Raw genomic sequence first — 17,157 nt, forward strand, 5'->3', positions numbered from 1 at the left:
ATAAGAATTAGTTAAAATAATTATTTTTATGATAAAAATATATATCGAATTCCATGATAACTACACAACATGTTTATTTTTTAAAATAAATAACATTAATAAAACGCCCTAATATACACAACTTATTTTCGTTTTTCTCATCTTAATAAATTAATACAATTTATGGAAATTAGAATTACAATCCAAAATAATTAAAACAAATTTATCTTGTTACACATAAAAAAATGTTATTAATAGTGAATTAGCCAAAACCGTTATTTTAATTATTTTGTTCCCAAATATATAATCAAACAATTTCTAATTTACCTATAGCAAAACACTCACAAATACAAAAAAAAAAAAAAAAAAAAAAAAAAAAACACACACACACACATATGAATAAATACATATAATATATGATCTCTCTCTCTGTATTTGTGAACGTAGTATTCCAGTAGCTCAGAACGCAAATGGTGGTAACCAAAGAAGAGACGTCGATCATACGAGTTATTGACAAATGAAACGACTTGGAATAGCAGCAAGTCAACATGAAAAGAAACCTTTCGTTTTCCAACTTTTTCCCTTCTCCCAATGTTGTTTGTCATAGTACTATGATACCAATGCTTTTTTTCTTTCATCGGTGAAATCACTTGTTCATATACTGTTCATGAGCTTTCGTCGTACCAAAATCGCTCCTTTAATCTTTAAATTCTTAGTCTTTGGGTAGGCTTTAGTGGGTTTGCTGACAGTGCTCTGTACGGAAGATTTCCTGGTGCGTTTTCTTTCCATTTTCCTTCGTCTTCAAGGAAACTTCCCTGTTAAGCTTTTTTTATTTATTGTACCCCACACTAGGTATTGGACTTGAATCTTCATGCATGGAACAATTTTGAAGTATTTTGTCTGGGTTGGTCTCTGTTTTCCGGAGTTTTTGATCAAAAGCATATTGGGAAGAAGAAAGTGATCAGTGCAGCAGCAGGACGATGGAGGGAAGGAAAGATGAGTTCATTGATTTGGTGCTTTCATGGTCTCTCGAAGAAATATTAGATGAGAATCTGTATAAAAATCAGGTCTTTGTTTCATTCATTTTATAACGTTGTTCATCAAGTGTTCAGAGAGTCGGAGTAACTTTTTTTTGTCGCTATGGGTTGGATTCGGTTCGTTGCTATTGATTCTCTTTCAGATACCGATACAGAAAGTTCTTGTTTCTTTGGTAGATTTTTGGAGAAACTATCATTTGGGTGCCTTTTCTTTTAACATGGCTGTGCTTTTGCATCGCGTGAGAGTAGATGTTCAAATAAAATTAAGAGATTTGAATGTTTGGAATTAGCTTTTAGGGGTGTGAAAGTCATTATTATCCGACTGGCTATCTATTTATGTTTCTTTGAAATATATAACATTCTCGTTCGTTATTTCTCAAATACATTTTATGCTTGACATTTAGGTGGAGAAAATTCCTCAATCATTTGAAAGCGTTGATCAATATCTTGGTTCTTATGTCTTCCCCTTACTGGAAGAAACCCGAGCTGAACTTGCTTCGGCCATGGAAACAGTTTACAAAGCTCCATTTGCTGAAGTGGCTTCTCTAACAGAGTCAATGCATGGAAAACTTTTACTTTCTGTTCAGGTCGATTGCTGGAGAAACAGGATAACCCTCCGCGGGAGGGAGCCTTACAGAACCTTTCCTGGTGACATTTTACTGCTGTCAGATTTGAAACCTGAATCTTATTCTGACCTTGGTCGTGTTGGTTGGAAATTTGTTCTTGCATATGTGACAAATATATCAGAGGATGAGAACGGAGATAACTATTCATCCACTGGTTTCAAAGTGAAAGTGGCGATAAGCATTGATGTTGGAGAGATGCAAAGCAAATCATTTTATGTTGTTTTCTTAAAGAACATGGCAACAAACAGAAGAATATGGAATGCTTTGCGAATGCGTAAAAATCTGAGGATTATTGAGAAAGTCTTGTGCAAGAATGAGTTGGTAAGTTACTTGCTGATTTGAAGGGATCAATACATTGCAAACAAAGATACGTATGGTCAAAACAACATTACTGATCCTTGCTATATCCATATTGCCCCAGCTTTGTGTCTGTTATTTGATTTAGTTTCTGTCATTTTTCAAAAATTTCTTCCACTGCTGAAATTACATAATGTGTGTGTGTGTATGTATATATGTCGAATCTTGAAATACTGTCTTTATTCTATTCGTAAAACATAGATTTAAATTTGAAAGAAGATCTCTGAAGGTTATGCAAAGTGTTCACTTGAACAATGTTTTGTTAAATTTTTTTATGCCTGCAGGATGAGAATTTTTCATTTTAACGTAAATTCAGACATCCACGTGGGTTTTGTTTGATGTGAAATCTGTGTTTCTTAAAACCGAATTGCTTAGATTTGATGTGTATGTATGCAACAGGATGAGGACAATTGTGAATCTTGCCCAATTTTCTTCCATAGTCAAATGGAGGTAAAATTTGAATCAACCATATCTTCCCGGTTAAATGAATCACAAAACAGTGCAATTTTGGCCTCTCTAGTTAGAACTGGATGTAACCACAAGGCTTCTGTGGAACTCATATGGGGTCCACCTGGGACTGGAAAGACGAGAACCGTAAGTGTTTTGCTTCATAATCTCTTAAGAATGAAAGTCAGAACTCTCATCTGTGCCCCAACAAATGTTGCAATCACCGAACTAGCTTCTCGCGTCATAAGCTTATTGAGAGATTCATTTCAAGATGAACATGAGATGTTTTTGTCTTGTCCTTTAGGAGACATGCTCATATTTGGGAATAAGGATCGTCTGAATGTTGACTCTAACATTGAGGAAATTTTCCTCGATTATCGTGTTGATAAGCTTATAGAATGTTTGGTACCACTAACTGGTTTGAAGCACTGGATCAGTTCTATGCTTGATTTTCTTGAAAATTATGTTTCTCAGTATCACATATATGTTGCTAACGAGCAAAGCAAAGTCAGAGAAAATCATGAAGGTGAAATTCCGCAATCTGAGTTCAAAACAAGTTTGGAGTATGCTAGAGATCGGTTTAAACACATTGCAAATCCGCTCAGAGAATCCTTGTTAACATTTATCACTCATTTACCTAGAATTCTTTGGCAGAACTTTCAGAATGTTGTCCAACTCGTGCCCCTTCTCGACTCAATCGAAACATTGTTGTTTGAAGACAGCTTGACATCTGATGAATTGGAGATTTTACTTTCAAGTCAGGCAATGATTTGTTCTGAGTCATCCTTCTTGTATATGAGAAATGAGTGTTTATCTACTCTAAGATCTCTTCAGTCTTCTCTAACAAAACTCGACCTTCCACCTGCGACGAGTAAAACTAAGATTTCAGACTTTTGTTTTCAGAAGGCTTCTTTAATATTTTGCACAACTTCATCCTCATACATGCTACACATGGTGGATATGGAACCACTTAATGTAGTGGTCATCGATGAGGCTGCTCAGGTGAAGGAGAGTGAATCAGTTATAGCTCTTCAGATTCCAGATGTGAGGCATTTTATTCTGGTTGGCGATGAATGGCAATTACCAGCAACAATTATTAGCAAGGTTAGTTTGGTTACTTACCTTAGTATCTCATGGGAAAGCAAGCCTAATGGTTTTTTTTTCCATAACATGTTTACAGCTCTCCAAAGAAGCTGGCTTTGGAAAAAGTCTATTTGAAAGGTTGAGCTCACTAGGTCACTCTAAGCATCTCCTTAATATGCAATACAGAATGCATCCAGCAATAAGTCAGTTTCCAAATTCAAATTTCTATGACAACCAAATATTAGATGCACCTAGTGTCCAGAACGAGGGCTATCAAAGATGCTATCTTCATGGAAAAATGTTTGGTCCATATTCTTTCATAAATATTCTTGGTGGGAAAGAAGAGGTGGATGATGTTGGACACAGCAGAAGAAACATGGTCGAGGTAGCTGTGACATTGAAGATTGTGCAGAAACTCTTCAAAGGTGTGTTAAGGTCCCAAGGATATGTGAAAGAAATATTTCTACGCATATAATTGTTCTCTGGTGGTTTGTATAATCTCTTTATGCTTTATACATTCAGAGCAATCTGTTTGCGAATTTTCCTTTACGTGGAAAAATAATGTTTTCTTTTGTCTTCAAAGAAATTAGAGGATCATAAAATACACTTTTTTTTCTTTTAAGGATTTTAAGTACATAAAAGTTAACTAAAAGATAGTTCAAAGACTTTCCGAATATTCTAATTACCAAAATGACTTGATTACAATTCAAAAAACATGCATGCACACATTGTCAATTAGGTTCCGACATCCCTGAGTGCAAATTGTCTAACCATATTAACTTGAACTTATCATTTTAATGGATTGATCTTAATGTTGTTCGTATTGAAGAACATCCGTGATCAGAAACTAATTTTATACTCAAGAGTCAAGGCACATGGGAGGAAAATAAGAAAATGTTTGTCATGTTAAGTCTACCTCTCTTTAACCTCCGTACTCCATTCTACATTTGCTCTTTTGCATAAAAAAAATGACATGCACTGGACTCCTTGAGTGCCTATGGACAGTCAACTTACTGTTATCAATTGATCCTTGCTTTTAATTATTAGTATTTAAATATTTGGGATTTTTTTAGGGTGAGGGTCCTGGGGATTGCTACTTTCTCCCGTGGCCATCCATCCTTTGACACGTATTTTCATACTAAGCTGTCTGTCTATGTATTAATAGCGTGGAATGGCTCAAAAGAGAAACTCAGCATTGGTGTGATATCTCCCTATGCTGCTCAAGTTGCCGCGATTCATGATAAGATTAAACAGAATTATGAAAACCTTCACGGGTTTACGGTTAAGGTGAGGTCCATCGATGGGTTTCAAGGTGGAGAAGAAGATATTGTTATCATATCAACGGTAAGGTCTAATAGAAATGGGTCCATCGGATTTTTGTCTAATCCACAGAGAATCAATGTCGCCCTGACAAGAGCTCGGTATGTTATCAAGCAAAGTTTCTCTTAGTTTTTAGTGATATCTTGTTTGATTATAAATCTGATTCACGTGGGTTCTATTTCTTTTAGTCACTGTCTCTGGATCTTAGGAAATGAAGGAACTTTGTGTAAAGTTGATTCAGTTTGGGAAACATTGATACGTGATGCACAGCGTCGTCAGTGTTTCTTTACAGCGAATGATGATTATGACATTGATAAAACTATTATAACTGTAAAGAAAGAGCTAGACGAACTTGAAGATCTACTCAACGGGGAGAGTATAATTTTCAAATATGCAAGATGGAAGGTACTATTTGTCATCGGCTGCTATTTTCAGTGTGTATGGTGTGACATGAACATTTCATCTGTTGATTCTGGCAGGCCAAAGGATTTTATATATTGTGAAATTCTTTTTGTCCAGTTTTTTGTTAATTACATAAGAAGATCTATTCATAAGGGTTAAATTGATGCATGATACGTAGAAATTATGCTAATACCTCTCTGTTGCCTGGTCAGTTATCTCTGCATTAATCATTGTAAATTTAATTCCATTGGTGGTATATTAGTGTATTGATATAATTTGGTTGTTTTCTTATTTCTGGTCTACAAACTAAAATTTTGCTTTTCACACCTCTACATTGATTTGTTTTAATACTGATTTAGTATAAGAAAACAAATTATACCACTGAGAAAGATTCTTTTGTGATGCTTTCTTTATCTTCCATTCCTTCAGGTAACATTTAGTGATAATTTCCGAAAATCTTTTGGAAAACTGAGACCATCCCACATAAAGAAGTTGGTCTTAAACATATTGCTTAAACTTTCCAGCGGGTGGCGACCCAAGAAAATTGATGTGGATTTGAAATGTCAGAGCTCTTCATATGTTGTGAAACAATTCAAAGTTGAAGAATATTATGTTTTGTGCTCCATTGATATAATGAAAGACACAACATGGACACAATTTTTGAAAGTTTGGGACGTGTTGCCTCATGTGGAGATCCCAAAATTGTTGAAACGACTTGATAGCATATTTGCCATGCTGACAGATGATTTTATTAATCGCTGCAAGGAGAAATGCATAGAGGGGTATGTTGTTTTGTTTGTATTTTGTTTAGTTTGATATTTATGTTCTCTGATCTGCCTAATCTTTTGTACTAGAAATGGAAACCTTGTGCTAGGTCAGTTTCTAAATCAATCTTGTAGGATTTGTTTGTAATAGCACCTGTTAGTCCTGTTTTTCGAAATTTTCATAAACTAAACTAACTCTACAAAATTCACTTTTGTTTTAGAAATTTGGAGGTTCCAAAGATTTGGTCCAGTTCTGATGTTATTGTCCGATTTAAGATTCTTGATGATACCAAATCCAGCATAAATTCAGCCGCTGACAGTAGAAATTATGTTGAAAATTCCAGAGTGAGTGAAAGCTTACTTTTAATGAAATTTTACTCCCTGTCTTCTGGTACTGTGAATCATTTGCTTTCTGACCACGAGGGTAGAGAAGTTGAACTCCCTTTTGAGGTCACTGAAGAAGAGCGAGAGATAATAATATTTCCTAGAAGTAGCTTCATATTAGGTAGATCTGGCACTGGGAAGACAACTGTTTTGACTATGAAGCTGTTCCAGAAGCTACAGCAGTACTGCATTGCTTCAGGGGAATCTATAGCAACACCGAACAAGATATCTGCACGTGATAGTGATGATGACATTCACTGCCAAGGTCAATCTATCTTGCGCCAATTATTTGTCACCGTGAGTCCAAAACTTTGTCATGCAGTCAAACGACATGTGTCTCTGCTCAAAAGGTGTATAATGTTCAGTAATTGGCTTTGTCATTGTGTTTTCCTTTTATTCATATTTCTGTAAATTCCATCTAATCCAAATGCCGAGTGCTTTTGTTTTCGGTTGGGTTTACATCACATCGAAGTTTATATGCATTATTCTGCGCGAACTGCGTGATCTACTATGGGTTTCCACAGCATTTTTTGTAATTATTGGCATGCTTTTCAATGCTTTAATCATTATGACATCCATGCAAGTAGTTAACATATTTCTGATATTTATTTGCACATAGCTTTGCTACCAAAGACTTCTCAGCCAGCAGCAGTTTCACTGACACTGATGATATAGAAGAAATGACCGAATTTAAAGATATTCCGGACACATTTGTTGGCATTCAACCTGAAAAGTACCCGCTTATCATCACATTTCATAAGTTTTTAATGATGCTTGATGGTACTCTGGGTAATTCATACTTTGAGAGATTTCATGATGTTGGAAACTCCTCTCAATGTGAAGGTAGAAGTTTCAGATCTGTTGCTCTCCAAACTTTCATGAGGAAAAACGAGGTTACGTTTGACCGTTTCTCGTCCTTCTATTGGCCTCATTTCAATACGAAGTTGACAAAAAACTTCGACCCTTCTCGAGTGTTTACTGAGATTATGTCTCATATAAAAGGTGGTCTACAGGCAGGTGAAGCATGTGATGTTAAGAGAAACAGGCAGGACTATGTTTCATTATCTGAGAGCAGGGTATCCACTTTAAATGGCGAGAAGAGGGAGGTGATTTATGATATATATCAGGACTACGAGAAAATGAAGATGGAGCGCGGTGAGTTTGATGTTGCCGATTTTGTAATTGACATACACCTTCGGCTAAGCAAGGAGAATTTAGCAGGTGACAAAATGGATTTTGTTTACATTGATGAAGTGCAAGACCTTAACATGAGGCAAATCGCTCTTTTCAGACATATCTGCAAAAATATTGATGAAGGATTTGTTTTTTCTGGCGATACAGCTCAAACAATCGCTAGAGGGATTGACTTTAGGTTTGAAGATATAAGATCTTTGTTTTATAATGAATTTGTCATGAAATCCGAAAATTTTGCATCTGCAGGAAGAGGGGAAAAAGGACTTATATCAGATATTTTTAGAATGTGCCAGAATTTTCGCACTCATACTGGTGTGCTCAGATTAGCGCAGAGTGTTATTGATCTCCTTTACCATTTTTTCCCACTATCTGTTGATGCGTTGTCTCCTGAGACAAGTTTTATATATGGAGAGTCACCAGTTGTACTAGAGTCTGGCAGCGATGAAAACTCAATCATAACAATTTTTGGATGCAGCAGAAATGAGAGTGGGAAATGGGTAGGTTTTGGTGCTGAACAAGTCATACTGGTTCGTGATGACTCTGCCAGAAAGGAAATTTTAAAATATATTGGCCGTCAGGCTCTCGTGCTCACTGTAGTAGAGTGCAAGGGCCTTGAATTTCAGGTAATCAATATAATTATGTTTGAACTCCATGACAAATGGTGTGGTATTGGGAAGCCGAGGCTTGAGGTTATTGAGGTGGATGCTCTTCATTAATCAGTCTTTCTTTTTTTCCCCCCTCATTCATTTTATTCTTTAATCTTGAATGCTAGGATGTGCTGCTGTATAACTTTTTCGGCTCTTCACCTCTAAGTAATCAATGGAGAGTATTGTATGAGTTCTTGAAGCAAAAGGATCTGTTTGATCCAAACTTTTCAAAGTCATTCCCATGTTTTAGCCATTCGAAACATAGTATCTTATGTTCCGAACTGAAACAACTATATGTGGCAATTACACGAACAAGACAAAGATTATGGATCTGCGAAAATAATGCAGAGTTCTCCAAACCTATGCTTGACTACTGGCAGAGATTCGGACTCGTGCAGGTCAGAAAACTAGACGATTCTCTCGCAGAAGGAATGCAAAGGGCAAGCAGCCCAGAGGAGTGGAAATCACAAGGAATCAAGGTTAGGTTGCTCTTCACTTTGTTTTTGTTTTGTATTCCATTATACTGTTAATTTGATGCAATGTGCTTTTGTAGCTCTTTTGGGTGAAAAACTATGAGATGGCAACCCTGTGCTTTGAAAGAGCTGGAGAAGCAACATGGGAGAAAAGGGCCAAGGCTTCTGGGCTTAGAGCATCTGCTGATCATATTCGAATTTCAAGTCCCAGTCAGTCACGAATAATGATTAGAGAGGCTGCAGAATTATTTAATTCTATTGGGAGAGCAGCTTCTGCCGCTGAATGTTTCTGTGATTTGGAGGAATACGAAAGAGCGGGTATGATCGAGCTTAATATGGCATATAATCTATCAGATCTAAATAATTCTTGTTGATGTCAGTCCCCCTTTATTTTTATTTTTGGTTATGCTATTTGCACATATGACTTAACCTTAGGATTCTCAGTCAGGAAAATCATGTGCAGTTGTGTGTACCTTTTTGATATGTTAATTGAATTAAATTCTGTAAGCTATTGAAACTTTGTGGTGGGGAGATGCTGAAGTTGTTTTGATCTGAAATTTATTGGACTCCCGTTTAGCATGGTTTTTCTTATCGACATTTCTACTGTGTCAGATGATTTTTTTTTTTTTTTGGGGTTGAAGCTTTGCTTTTATGATGTATATTAAAAATCTATGCTCCAGGAATGATTTACCTCCACGAATGTGGTGCATCGGAGTTAAGAAAAGCCGGTGAATGTTTCACATTAGCTGGTTGCTACAAAACTGCGGCAGATGTGTACGCCAAGGGAAATTTTTTCATGGAGTGCCTGTCAGCTTGCACCAAAGGAAAACTTTTTGACTTGGGTTTACAATATATAGAGTTCTGGAAACAGCAAAACTAAGGGAGATTGACCAAGTTGAGCAGGAGTTCTTGAAAAGCGGTGCTTTGGAGTACCACAGCACAAAGAATAATGTATTGTTTATGAAATTTGTCCGAGCTTTTGGTACTATGGAATCCAAACGCAATATCTTGAGGTCTTTAGAGTGCCTTGAAGCGCTTCTAAGTTTGGAGAAAGAGTCTGGAAACTTCAAGGAGGCAGCAGATGTGGCAAAGCTGATGGGAGATATTCTTAATGAGATTGATCTGCTCGTGAAGGCTGGTTGTTTCGCCGAAGCCTCCATGCTCATCCTTTCTTATGTAATTTCAAACTCTATATGGGTGTCAACAACTCAAGGTTGGCCTTTGAAGTCATTTCCTCATAAGGACGAACTCTTGGGTAAATTGATGTCCTCTTCTAAGAAGGTTTCGGGAAATTTTCATGCATCCATTTGTGCAGAGGTCAAAATTCTGTCACATGAGAGTGTGAACTTGGGCTGAGTTGATGCAAAGTTACATTGCTTCAAAACGAGGTGAAAGACGCACAGGAGAAATTCTGTGTGTTAGAAAACTACTAGATGTGCATTTTCAAATCCATGTGGCAAAATATGAATTGGATCATGAATTGCCCGATGATCTAAAAGGTTACTCGGCGGAAAAATTTTTGAGGAACCAGGTCTCTGTCAGAAGCCTTGTTTATATTTGGGACTTATACAAGGTAAACAGTTTGGAGATCATAGAATGTCTTGGTTATCTTGAAAGAGGCATACCAACAAATTCAAAGGTACAATAGAGTTCTGTTTGCATTATTTTGGTGTGAGGTGGTCACAAGACTCAAGTGTAGCCTGTCTTTTGATGAACCCTGATGCTAAATGGGTTGAAAATGTGAATAAGTCGTTTATTCACCGGAAGAGAAAGTTGGTGAGTCTTCATGCTCATCATTTTGTGTCAGCAGCTCAAATATACTGGCGCCAAGAGTTAGTTTCAGTTGGACTTCGGGTATTGGAGGCACTTAAGTCATTTTTTGCGATGAAGCCCTCGTCCATATACTGCCAAGGCATATGCTTAACTTTCATTTATGATATAACAAAGTTCTTGATGGAGTCGAAATCACTTGTCTTAAAGAAATCGGAAGACTGGAAGTTGCAGGAATTCCTACGACTATCTACCAAGTACTTTGAAATTGTTTTCCCTTTAGACCCTCGACAGTCTTTATCAGCAAACATGATCATTCTTAGGGAAACTGAACTTTCCAAGGCTTTACTGGAAGAAATTATCTTTAGAAATATCAGCACAAATTGTTATCTTACTTATAGACAAATAGGAGAAGTGTTGATGATATGGCTAGGGTCTGGCAAGCCAAAACACCATCTCTGTGAGAGGATGGCTAAAAGTGTACCTGACAACTCGTATTGGAAAACACTCATTGAGATCCTCGGTGGCATCATCAGGCCAGAATCTTCACAGGCGTCTGGCTCTAGCAATCTGGCACCACAAGTTCTTCCTGATACCACTTCAGGGAATGGAATCATACAATCAGGAAGTTCGAATAATTCTCCATCAAGCAGCACCACAGAATCTCTGAGTAATATATTTCTTAAAGCTCTTGAAGAAACTTATATGTCCAACTGGAGGGTACGCTACTATATATCACCGAAATGTTTCTTATATCTTTTGGAGCGTCTTTTGATGTTGGCACCTCACCCTCGTGGCTGTTTTTTCACCTCAAAATCATCATTTGTGGAGTGGATTGTATGCCAACAATCGGATGCTAATCCAAGAGACAATTTAGACAGAGACATGGGATCTTCTCAAGAAAGCATTATTAATTTCATGAAGAGTGTGGTTCAACATTTTCTTTATGAAAACGTGGTTGATACTGGAGAATGGATCAGGCGTTCCAACATTGATTGCTACTACTATTTTCCAGTGCTAGTGCAAAGATTGGTTGTGATTCTATGTTTGGTGTATCTAAACTCTGAAATGCCCCTTAATATACTATTTAGGCTGTTGCACAGGCCTGATATAAGATCCCAACTTAGAAGAGAATTTTATGATGCTGTCTTACGTGGACAGAGGAATAATACTTCACCTGAAGCGACAGTTGCTGCAGCATTCAAAGCTATTCAGGATCCTATTGTGATTGTAACCTTGAGAGAGCATAATTTCAAGTTTGTGTGTCCTGATGCCATTTTTCTGGACCTCAGGTTATTTTCATGCAAAAATGACGTCTTTAATATGTTGTTTCCGAGGAGCACTGAAAAATCAAATGCTCGAGTAACTACAGTTGAAGATAAGGTGACTGAATCTGGCATTGGGCTTCCTCAAATTGGTCAAAATCAAAGTAAGAGTAATGCTGTGAAATCTTCAGAAATGATACCAAAAACAGATTCAAACTCAAGTTCAGAGAACACAAAGGTTGATCTGCAAATGACGTGGGGATTTCTCGCGGACATATCTGACATGTTACTGTCTCGTAAAAGTGAAAATAGCGGAAACATGGAAAATGTTGCACTGAAAAAGAAGGTAGCTCTGAAATGGTTTCTATCTTTTGGCCTTCTTGACTGATATGGATTGTCTAATATTATAAATTGCCATATTTTCAGGTACAGAAGCACACAAATATCTTAGCAGCTGCGGTATTTCAGCTAACTGAGCAGAAATCTCCTTCTAGTGTAACGGATGAGAGCATGCGTGAAGCTACAGACACGATAGAGGAATTGAATCTGCTTTCATCTTTGCTAGATACGAGGTTGGTTATCATAACAAATTGGCGAGAAAAATAGCAAAAAGCAAAAGAATCAATCACAGAGATTGTAAACACACCACAATATTTTATATTTTTTTGTCTTACTTACAATCATTGGCGCCAAAACTCTTAATATTATTTTTTATGTTTGCATTGAAGAGTATATAATTAAATCGATTTCTCTAAACAAATGCCTCAATCTCATAATTTTCGAGAGATCACTGCTAGCATATTGATTTTCGTGCCATGAACTCTGTACGACAGTAACGTTGAACTGGAATTAATGCAGTAATTTGGATGGTCAAGACATTTCTGTGATGGGAGAACTTTTGAAGAGCTTAGAGTCCAGAAGGCCTCGACTGGAAGAATTGTTATCAACTGTACTCGACACCAACTCGACTCTTGTATCCGGTGAACAGATTGATGAGAAAATTTCCCACAATCACCTTGGAGACTCTGACACATCTGAAGATTTTGAATTTGATAATGTAAAGAAGCCCAGCAAGCAGGCAACTGAACCTGTCACTCGTGGGAAAGGAAATAAGAACAACAAGAAGAAGGCTAAGAAAGGGAAAGGAGGTAAAAAAAAGTAAGCCATGTAAAATCTTCCCTCATCCATTCCCAATTGCTTTATCTCCTTGATGTTTGGATTACAAATTATCAGTGTGTTTGATGGTATTTGGTGGCAACCTTGATCCTTTTTGGGCCGATAAACAGTTGCCTCTGTTGCTTCCCATATTTTATCATGGGATTCTTTCCAGATACTCTTTTTAAACATGTTGGTATTTGCTGGCTTTTGTATAAAGTTCTCTTTCCTTGTGATTTCTTGATAATCATCAATAGTACTCTATTCGTTCAATAGTCGAAAAATAGAATTATTGGCATTGAAAATGCAGATTTGTTATCTCACCATGATTCCATAGCTCCATTTTTCTACTGAAATAATCCTCGGTATTCTTTTTCAATTTCACAACAGAAAATTTTCAACTTTTGATACAAAGAAGTAATCTTGGATTTGCATGTATGATGTTGGCTATATTTTGCTCGGTTGCTCCTTTCATAATGTATCAAAATATGAGCCATTTTTACTATACCAAACTCTCGAAACTTGTTTCGAACAGAGCTTTGTTCGGATTGTAATCCTTTATAATATTCGATTCAACTTTGGTTTCGATGGAAATCCTTCAAACGTGTTTTTGTTGTTATTATCGAACGAATTTTAATTTATTTAATTATTAGAGTTGCCAATAAAAATTTTACTTTATCTATTAAGGCTCATAAATATGATAATCTTTCGTACTTCTTAAATTATTCATCATATCTATGTTATATATTGTATTACTATTATCAAGAATCTCCCTAATAGAGACAAAAATTTGGTCTGTTTTTTGTTTTCCTCAATTTTGCTCTCATTTGATATCAAAACTATATTTTTGTTTTTATTTTTTTTAATTTCAAAAAATATTTTTGTTTTTAATTACAACGATTCAAATATCACTTTAGTCTCTCGATAATTTGTAAAATTTCACTTTAATCTATAGATAATTATAAAAAAACTGTACACACGCGCCGCATGTGCAAAATAGCTAGTATTTACTAAAGTTAAAAGCCATTTTAACTATTATTAAAGTTAAAATTTATTTTGCTAACTAGGTATGATGTTAATTTTTTTAAAATTCTCAAAATACTTTTTAACCATCACAATTATCACATTTTTTATATTTTATTTATTTTATTTTCTAGGTGCATTAAAAAATTAATACATTTCATTTCAAATTTGATATCCATTAAAGATGACATAACCCGGGTCCGTCTGGAAACGTTAAATGCATGCGCTCATTTATAAAGATACACTCGACTCACGTGTGATATATTTAAGACAAAGTAAGAACCATCTAATACAAAGCCCGAAATATTCTCAACCGGGGGAAAGCTTTGCATGGAGGGGAGGTCCGGATAGTCGAGCCCATATCAGGGTTATCTGAGCCGAGTCATATGAATATCACGATAAATATAGATAGAGTCTCCTAAACATAAAACACGTGGACTAATCTTTTACGACAAGCATAGAATCCGAAATGTAACGGTATAAATTCAACACGATTGAAAAAAATCAAACGGTCCAAATTTGGGCGAGAATCTGAGTAGACAACTCGGGAGGGTAAATCGTTGTGAAATCTCCACCTTCAATATTTTTATCAACAGTGGGGAAGAGAAACATAAAAATCGAAATACTGATCGTCCATTTCTACAGTCCGCACTGAATTAACACAAATTTTAAACAAACACAAGTCCGGAATTAACACATGGCGCTCAGGTCGGTCACATCTCTATCCAAATACTTGTTCTAAATTTCATACTTCTTTTAGACCAAAAAAGATGAGGTATTAATGATACCCTCATAGAGATGACCTGACCCGAACCACTAAATACACGAGCCCATTTATAAAGGTACGCTCGGCTCATATGTGATACAATTAAGACAAAGTAAGAATCAACATCTAATATTAATCCCGAACTATTCTAAGGTCGGGAAAGGCTTTGCGAGGAGGGAAGACTCGGATAGCTGAGCTCATAAAACCCGGTCATCCGAGCCAAACCCATACAAATATTGTGGTAAATACAGATAAAGTCTCCTAAACGTAAACATGTGAACTAATATTTTGTGATAAACATAGAATCCCAAATATATCGGGGACATTCAAAATTTATAATCTACTAAAGATAAGATCAGTCCAAATCTCATCAGAAATATTATTTTTCCCGGAACATGCCTTACTAGAGTTTTTTTTCTTATAATGTATCTAGCTCCTCCAGAACTAAACTAGGGTCGAGGATAGACATCTTAACAAAAGGAAAAAACGACTTGCTAGGGAGATGAATAGAAAAAAGGAAATGAGCTGACATAGAAAACCCTATCGGGAATCGTTTTTCAGTTTAACAGAGTAACAATAGAAAGAAGAAAAATAAAAATGAGAGGAAGGGACAATATATTTATAGGAGAGTTCCAATGATGAAAACAACACGATTGAGAACAATCTAATAGACCAGATTGGGGCGATCATATGAATAGATGCCTCGGGAAGGTAAATCACTAAGAGATCTTCAGCTCCAATATTTTTATCAACGGTAGGGAAGAGAAACACACAAATAAAAATATTGATCATTCATTTCTACGGTCTGGCCTAAACTAACACAATTTTTGAACAAACACAAGTTCGGAATTAGCACAGGGTGCTTAGGTCCGCCACGTCTCTATCCAAATATTTGTATAAATTTCATATTTCTTCCAACCTGAATCGCTAAATACCTGAGCCCATTTATAAAGTTACACTTGGCTCATGTGTGATACAATTAAGACAAAGTAAGAACCAACATCTAATATTTCTTCCAACATGAACCGCTAAATGCCCGAGCCCATTTATAAAGGTACACTTGGCTCATGTGTGATACAGTTAAGACAAAAGTAAGAACCAACATCTAATATGGAACCCGAACTATTCTCAGCTCGGGAAAGGTTTTGCAAGGAGGGAAGACCCGGATAGTCGAGCTCATATCAGGGTCATCCGAGCCGAGCCCATATAAACATTTTAATAAATACATATAAAGTCTCTGAACGTTAACACATCAATTAATCTTTTATGATAAACATATAATCCCAAAGATATTGTGATACATTCAAAATTTATAATCTACCAAAATTAAGATCAGATCGGTCCAAATCTCATCACAAATCTTGTATTTCAAGGAATTTGTCTTACTAGAGTTATTTTCCTATAAGATATCTAGCTCCTACTATAAATACTATGTACCTTTTACAGTTTTATACACTCACATATTATTATCACTCAACACCACTTTTCTCGCCCACTTAATTTTTGTCTCATTACTATCTTAAACATCGGAGGGCTATGCCGGAAACATCTCTATGCCCTTTAACTTTCATTCATCCATGCATATCTATACCCAAGCTCTGCTCAGCCTATATCAGATCAACGAAAGATTATTTGGCTCATCGGAGCGGACACAAGGTAAATTTTTTGGTTACCTAGAAAATATAAATTAAAAAAAAAAACTACCTCGTTCTCTACTTTTTGTACAGAACACGCGTATCACATATACCATGATCTACTATCATAGTTACTACAAATGATTCCTGTGCAAAACAAAGCCAAACGTAAGTCACAATCTCAATATTTTGATTTCCATTATATGAGCCAAGTATAAATACCCAAAAAATAAATAAATGCGAACATCAAAAGGGTACCGAATAATATAAATTTAATGTCGCATAGTTTTTATGGGAATCTTTTGTATAAACGACGTGTTTGGTAGGACAAGTTTTCATTCAATTTTTGGCAATACCAATGAAGATATAATATATATATATATATATATATATATATCCTGTAATAAAATCTTTTTCGCTACATATAAATTGAGTCGTGTTACCATTTATTATTCTCATTTTACTCTCTCTATTTCCACACTTGAATGAAAATTATATATATTATGTTAATACATATTTAAAATTTTCTGTTTAATTTCACCAAGACAATAATTATTGTTGTGATAATAAGTTAATTAAAAGATAATAAAATCATGTTATATGTTAAGTTTTATTTATTGTTACATTATTTTCTTTTGTTGAAAAATTATTATCAATACCCTATTTAGAGCGTTTTACCAAAAGTTATAACTAGGTGTGCAAATCAAATCTTTTAAATTGTACTTCAACTCAAGTACCACGTTTCAATCGATCTCCCAACATGGACAATTATTGCACCCAATAATCTTTCTCTCAATAATTGCATTTCTTTCAATCAATGAGAATCAAGTA

The 17,157-nt window shown here is 35.8% G+C and overlaps 2 protein-coding genes across 2 annotated transcripts; both read left to right on the forward strand.

The window, feature by feature from the left end:
• The first annotated feature begins 446 nt into the window (after window positions 1-446).
• Window positions 447-9,593, forward strand: LOC142518180 (uncharacterized). Its single transcript, XM_075620894.1, has 13 exons — window positions 447-751; window positions 832-1,046; window positions 1,421-1,963; window positions 2,399-3,550; window positions 3,627-3,954; window positions 4,695-4,950; window positions 5,038-5,254; window positions 5,681-6,033; window positions 6,237-6,749; window positions 7,019-8,216; window positions 8,366-8,719; window positions 8,794-9,031; window positions 9,394-9,593. Exons 2-13 carry the CDS (start codon window positions 960-962, stop codon window positions 9,591-9,593), a joined length of 5,439 nt encoding a protein of 1,812 aa, XP_075477009.1. The 5' UTR covers window positions 447-751; window positions 832-959.
• LOC142518181 (uncharacterized) lies at window positions 9,590-13,139 on the forward strand. The gene is made up of 3 exons (XM_075620896.1): window positions 9,590-12,094; window positions 12,175-12,320; window positions 12,607-13,139. Exons 1-3 carry the CDS (start codon window positions 10,424-10,426, stop codon window positions 12,908-12,910), a joined length of 2,121 nt encoding a protein of 706 aa, XP_075477011.1. The 5' UTR covers window positions 9,590-10,423; the 3' UTR covers window positions 12,911-13,139.
• The last annotated feature ends 4,018 nt before the right edge of the window (window positions 13,140-17,157 follow it).

Source organism: Primulina tabacum, chromosome 11 (assembly GCF_025594145.1).
Source record: "Primulina tabacum isolate GXHZ01 chromosome 11, ASM2559414v2, whole genome shotgun sequence".
NCBI classification, from domain to species: Eukaryota; Viridiplantae; Streptophyta; class Magnoliopsida; order Lamiales; family Gesneriaceae; genus Primulina; species Primulina tabacum.

Coding starts and splice junctions, on each gene's coding strand:
- LOC142518180 (XM_075620894.1), top strand. CDS start 960: ATGGAGGGAAGGAAAGATGAGTTCATTGATTTGGTGCTTTCATGGTCT. Junction 6,750..7,018: donor CATGTGTCTCTGCTCAAAAG/GTGTATAATGTT, acceptor ATTTGCACATAG/CTTTGCTACCAAAGACTTCT. Junction 8,720..8,793: donor GGAAATCACAAGGAATCAAG/GTTAGGTTGCTC, acceptor GTGCTTTTGTAG/CTCTTTTGGGTGAAAAACTA.
- LOC142518181 (XM_075620896.1), top strand. CDS start 10,424: ATGAACCCTGATGCTAAATGGGTTGAAAATGTGAATAAGTCGTTTATT. Junction 12,095..12,174: donor ATGTTGCACTGAAAAAGAAG/GTAGCTCTGAAA, acceptor CCATATTTTCAG/GTACAGAAGCACACAAATAT. Junction 12,321..12,606: donor TCATCTTTGCTAGATACGAG/GTTGGTTATCAT, acceptor GAATTAATGCAG/TAATTTGGATGGTCAAGACA.